The sequence below is a fragment of the Montipora foliosa genome, chromosome 13 (assembly GCF_036669935.1).
Source record: "Montipora foliosa isolate CH-2021 chromosome 13, ASM3666993v2, whole genome shotgun sequence".
NCBI lineage: Eukaryota > Metazoa > Cnidaria > Anthozoa > Scleractinia > Acroporidae > Montipora > Montipora foliosa.
This window is the reverse complement of record NC_090881.1, coordinates 18,268,696-18,275,213: the sequence shown is the minus strand read 5'-3', so window position 1 is coordinate 18,275,213 and position 6,518 is coordinate 18,268,696. Positions and strand designations below refer to the sequence as shown.

At 36.6% G+C, this 6,518-nt stretch overlaps 1 protein-coding gene across 1 annotated transcript in view; it reads right to left on the bottom strand.

Annotated features, from left to right (window-relative positions):
• Positions 1 to 778: 778 nt before the first annotated feature.
• LOC137981795 (uncharacterized) overlaps positions 779 to 6,518 on the bottom strand; it is a 28,620-nt gene continuing 22,880 nt past the window's right edge. Inside the window, exons 3-5 of the mRNA XM_068828842.1 lie at positions 5,679 to 6,016; positions 4,377 to 4,746; positions 779 to 3,795 (exon numbers count right to left, since the gene is read on the bottom strand). Of these exons, the coding sequence (XP_068684943.1) occupies positions 3,155 to 3,795; positions 4,377 to 4,746; positions 5,679 to 6,016 (1,349 nt within the window). The 3' untranslated portion in view covers positions 779 to 3,154. The remainder of the gene's footprint in view (positions 3,796 to 4,376; positions 4,747 to 5,678; positions 6,017 to 6,518) is intronic.

Below are 6,518 nucleotides of genomic sequence, written 5' to 3'. Positions count from 1 at the left end.
ATGCCAAATCTTGCCCTCTAAAATATCCGAAAATCAGTGACGAACTGTCGTAAAATATCTAGAGGGAAACCTTGTTTGAAATTGCCCAAAAGCGCGGTAAGTATAGTGAATTTGGACGTGATTGAAGTATAAGTATTAATTTAACCAGATTCCAAAGGCACTGAAAAGGACCTGAATGAATTTGTGAAATGGTATTTGTTGAGGAAAAAGCCAGTATAGGTATTTGAATCATAAGACCAAATAATATTTAGCTTATTCGCAATGCCAACTCCGGCGAGACTGCAAACAACTTGTGTTACACGTAAAACTTGCTCGGTTTAATTTTAGTACCGGTAACCGCATGACTTGGTGCTTTCATTTTATATGTCTACATCATCTCTGATTTCCTTATATCGGTGTCCTGTGGGGCTTAGAAAACACTAGAATAACGTACACTTCAGTGGTCAACCTTTTTTCACTAGAGTGTATTTTAATTCCACAACAATCACGATACACTTAAGCCAACACTCTCACAGACTCCAACTGTATGACACACTGGCCCACAGTTTAGTAAGTTTCACAGGTTTTTACACCGAGGTAAACCCGTAAAATGACTTGAAGATCAATGTTAAACTGGATATTACGTGCGGTGACATCATAACTGTTTGCCATTGGTACTTGGTAGCTTTTAAATCATTGATATCATGGAGTAAGCTGGATTAAAGGAGAGGGAGTGTGCCGATGTTTCTTACTTCCCTTAACGTATAAACAAATGGAAAAAAAAGAAAAGTCCAACTACTTACGCTTTGTTTTTGCAACTCTAAAACAAGTTGCATTTATTTTTTCAATAATGAAACTCTAAAATGAGTTAAGTATACAAAGAAGTTTCTTCAATGTCAAACTATGAAATCCACTCAATCTAAGTTATTTGTAAAACACAACATGTAAGTTCCAGGGTTGAATTGTTTGAGACAAGCTTAGCACTAAACCAGTTTAATTGTCATGGCAATGTTTTGGATTTTATCAAATTGAAACCACCAACCTCGCTTCAAATAACTAGCGCCAGAGTTGCATTGTGAAAAATGGATTTAGTGAAACCCAAAAGGTTGGTGTCTTTGAAGCCAGGTTAGCTCTTGTCTCCTGGGAGTAAGACTTTACAGATTTTACTCTGTCTAGTTTCAGACGATTTTACTCGTCAATGACAGCTGGTTGAGGAGTCAATGGGTTTACACAAGATTGAAATTAAAGGATAGAGAGGAAGAGCATTTGAGAGCGTGAAAGCGTTTTATAAACCAAAATGATAATATTAGTTTTCCTCTTCATCGGTCAAAATGAAACTTCATGTAAACTTGAATTTTTTGGGACCGGACTTCTGAAAACAATTTTTTTCTGTTTTATATTCATAAACCTTGTTTTCTCTTGTTTTCAATAAACCTTGAGATCAATCAAAATCCATAGATTTTTACAGTGTTTATCCTGGTTTAGTGCTGACCTTGCTTATACCAACTTGGTCCATCACACCTCCACCAAAATCTCAAAACAATAAATTTCTCTCACCATTACACAATACACGTTTGCTAAGAATTAAAACAAGTGAACAAGTACATCCAATAAGAACAACTATCTTTTCTAGTTTATGCAATGGGAGTTTCTGAAATTTCTAAAAGATAGCAAAATTCAACAAAATTAGTGTTTTGTTTTATCAAGCCACCAGAACTTCTTCTGCATAGAGTTTTAAGGAATTTTTTTTAAAGCAACAGGGCATCACACAACTTTGACAGTCATCACTAAAAAGAACAACAAATAGCATTCCCCATAAAATAGGACAACTATTTTTAGGAATGGATCTTAATTAATTTAATTTGCATTATCATAAAATCACTTGTAATTTACTAAGAAGCCTATCTCATTGTTGCCCAATCAGAATAAAATGATAATCATTACATGTATATTAACTATGTTGTCATTTACAAATATTTTTAAACTATTGAAACCGGTGGTTACCATAAATATCTTTCCTCAAGAGTTTTACCTTCAAAACAACACAAATATTGTGCGTCCTGAATTGAACAGTTTGTTTTAACAACTTCCTTAGTAGGTGAATATATGAAAATGCAATATTAACCTAGAATCAAACAATAATAATAATTATTTTCAAAAAGTTTTCAGCTTCACTGTTATGGAAACAAAATTAACATGACATTTGATTAACCTTGAATGCCAAATTGTTTTTTGGCAGAATGCCAATCAATTGCGTGAAAGCAACAACCATTGTCAAGTGATAGGACATTCTAATAGCTCTTTGCAAAGCACTTTAACACTTTGAGAACAGTCACACTGTTTTTCAAGGTTCAATGCTGAATGTACTTTAAAACTCACCAAAGGTAAGGATCTTCATTAAGAGGTTTGAATAAAAGGCAGTCTATTGCCACCTGCTCATGAAACCCCTGTTCATTTTTTTGCAATTGCTGCCACACTAACATGTATTCACTCAGAGATGATGGCAACCTTTGCCAAAAACTGTCCAATTGAGCCATGTTTTTTTCTGACTAAAAACAGTTGCTTAAATTTTTTTCAGTAGTTAAATAATTTTGGTTTTATTTATGAAGTATTTCCTTGGGACGTCTCCATGGATCCCAATTTTAACTTTGTTTGAAACACCAGAGCATCTGTCAAGTCATGCCATACACACTTAATACATTACTGACTTGATTAGTCTCAGCCATTTGTTTTTGAGAATGCTGTTTAGTAAATTTGCCTTTATGTCTGCTACAAATCTAAACTTTCTCCCAGAGGATGAAAGCAAGGATGTTGATTACCTGTGTTTTTAATAAACATGGCATATTGGAAAGTTCATCTAATGTTATAATATAATTTGTGATAAATAATAGTTATTTGTTGAGGACATAATGTTAAGTTAATTCAATTATTAAAAGGTTATTTTCTCTTTGTATTTGGCTTGAATATGCATTGTTCATGGACTGCAACATCAACCCTTCCATCACAGAACTAAAATTTGATGTCACAGTTTTTTGTGCTGTACAAGAAGCAGTATCCTAGTGCTTTCCTGTGGCACCTTTTGCGTAAGTATTCTGTCAAGTAAAGGGTTAAGGAATTCTCTATTTGTCATTCAAGGAAAACTATCAGTAAGCGATGATAATGTAGTTACTTCATATTACACAACTGTCTCCTTTCCTACAAAAACACAATTTTCATTGCCAAGTGGTGCAGGTTGTTGTGGGGTGTTGGCAATATGCTGAGGTATGCAGGCAATGCTGCCAAATTCACTCGCAGCAACTTCCTTGGGCATGTCCATGTACCTCCTAACCAGTGAAAACACTGAACTGCTCAGTTCACCTTTCAGCTGAAGCAGCCTACTTCTTCTGACGTTAATGGTGTCCACTGACACCAAACAAGTCTCTCGCACATTTGAAATGCTGTTTGTGCTTAGTACAAGTTTATTCTTGTTGCTGTGCACACTAAGAGAAGAGAGATGATGACCATTGCTTCCCATACTGTGAAAAGACATAGGTCGACCATCATCTTCTGGTTCTTCAATAATTACCTCAGGTAGTCCTGTGTAAAACCCATTGGACCATTGCAGGTCCTTTTCAGAAATAGTCCTCTTTTCATCAAAATATGTTGCTTTTTCATCAAAGCCACTTTCATCTGCAAGCACAACCCTGCATTTGTCATCCTCCTCTCTGTCAGGCATAAGGAAAGGTATGCCGAACATCATGCATGCTGCAGCTGTTGGTACAGCCCCAGAAATGTAAAAAGCCACTTGATATGAGTTAAAAGCTTGATATATTTTACCTGAAGATAAAAACAAAATATTTTCATTAATGGGGATGTTGGAGACAGTGAGTAATTAACCCATTGACTCCTGGGGTTTCCCCATTGACGAAAACGTCTTGCGTTAGACAGAGTCGGTTTAGGCCGGTTTGGGCGTCAAAGGCTTCGTGAGTGATTAAAGCATTGAGAGTGAGACGTACATAAATCATTTCATAGCAAATAGTATCCTATGGTAAAGGTCTCTTAAATGATAAAACTTTTTTATCATTTAAAAGACCTTTACCTTAGGTATGAGGTAAGTCCCTTAAACTATTACACAGACTGTCATCTTCGGGAAAATAAGAGCAATTTCCTTCCTAGGCACATAAAACAATATGGATTGACTTGTTCCACCATTTCAGCCCTGATTCTCTACTTGAGAGTTCCTTTGTTTTTGTATTGGTGATGAAACGTTTTTTTACTGATCTCTAATGAGCCTTAAGTGTAAGGAATAATCTTCTAAGTGTGGTTGGCAATATTCACTATGGATTGGTGTTGAACACAGAGTGGCTGAGTTAAATGTACAAGCTATTGAGTCAACGTTCACGAAACTGTCTACTCACCAGCAATGACAGGACCAACTGTAAGAGGAACAGACTTTAGAGCAAACAGTACACCAACACCATGAGCCATCTTGTCTCTCCCAACAATGTCACCAGTGAGAACAGGAGCTAACAGAACATAACATCCTTCAAAGAAACCAAACATGCTTGCATAGATCACAAGACCAGGATATGATGTTAGAACTGGACAAAGAGTGTTGCTGATGCCAATCATGAGGAAACTAATTTGGTAAAGGTAAAGCCTGTTAACTTTCGGGTGATCAGCCATTTTGCCAAAGATAAGTCGCCCAAAGGTAGATGCAATTGACATAATTCCTATGAGTAATGTGGCCTTGAATGGGTCAATGCCTTCTTCAATGGCAAGACTCACCTATGGAGGTTGGAAATATAAAATGTTACCCTAAAACGATATCATTCATGATCTAAAGGTTTGTTAATTAAGGAATTTTTTGTGCACTATTGGTCCATTTTAGGTTTCTGGACTCTGATACCTAGCCATTGAATGTACTAACAACAATAGTAATATTAATAGCAAATAGTACCGGGTAATAATAATAATATAATAATAATTATATTTATAATAGTTAATATAATAATAATAATAATAAAATATAATGATAATAATAATAATAATGTAGGTTCAATAAACATCAAATCAATTTAAAGGAGAACAATAATAATTTTATATTCAAGTTTTTTTTATGCTGAAAAACCCTATTGATCAGAGCAGAGAACCAATAAGCTCAACTCACTTGAAAGTGAGGTCAGGGAAATTATCAGTGGTGAATCTATTTAAGTAAACAGTATATATCTTATGTGGCCTCTTCATTTCCACATCCTCTACAGGTTTATTGCAACACATTGCAAAGGCTATGGGTTCAAACCAGGTTCAAGCCTCAATTTTGTTGGCTGTCCTTTCCCTACTGCAAAAGTAACAATGATAACTGTGATGGTTTGAAATATTGACATGATTCCCTCTGTACTTGAAACTAATATTTCTTTGATGTATTAGTCTCTTCATTTTAAAAGTAAAGTCATCTCCACCCTAGCTTGTTTCCATTGGCCAGGTTTCTGAGCAGAGATACTAAACAATAGCCCAATGATTATTGGCCCTGCCCTGCATGCAATCTTGAATAAAATTAAAAACATGCAAGCTAGGGGTGGTTCTAACTTTCAAGTCAATGAAAGTCTACAGCATGGGAATCCTTAACTTCCTATAAAACGTTGGGGATTTTAGTTTCCTATACAGGGGCTTTGGTGTAGTGTTATTTGTCTTCAAAACATAAAAGAAATTAAATTTACCAAGTGTACAAATGGCACAAAGTAGCCAAGCATCCAAAGAGCTAATGATGCACACCACAAGATATAGGCTTTGTTCTTGAAAAGATCCCTAAAGCTCTTGAGGAAAGCAAATCTGGATTTCTTCTCTCCAACAGGCTCCTTGTGTGAACTGAGGAAACCAGTGTTGATTGGTCTGTAGATCAAGGCACAGAGCACCACACAGGAGAGCATGCCTGCTGACACTTTCATGGTGGTTCTTAAGCCGAATTGTTGAATCAACTTTTGCAGGACCGGCCCCATACACAGGGTACCCACTCCACTTCCAGATGAAGTGATCCCATTGGCTAATGAGAGCCCGTCTGGAGAAGTACTGGCCCAGAACTGATGACAGATGGAAAATAGCAACATGCTTGCACCTACTCCAAAACAGGAAGCCATAGGTCAAGTCCATTAAGTATATGTTGGTAGCTATGGAGCCACGAAGGCATCCACTTATGCAATCGCGCAAACCAATTATTGTGGTTGACTCGGCAGCCCAGCTTTGACACAGACTGCGTTTGCTAGGGGCCCAAGCAAGGAACATCATGTGACTATATGTGATTGGAACCTCCCACCGCTATGGGAGCGGGGGAAAAGAAACAATTTGGGTCAGGTTAGTTTTGTTGTGTAATGTTCCAAAAAACACTACATCACCTGTATTTTCTTCTAAGCTGGCAGTCTCTCTTTTAAGCCCTGGTTTAAACTATCGACGCAAGCATAAGAACAAGAAGCATATGCAAACTCAGAAGCTTGTGGTTTATTAGAGCTTTTTTTTGTTTTTGATCAATTAGACACAAATTAACAACAAGTAAATGCGCCTGC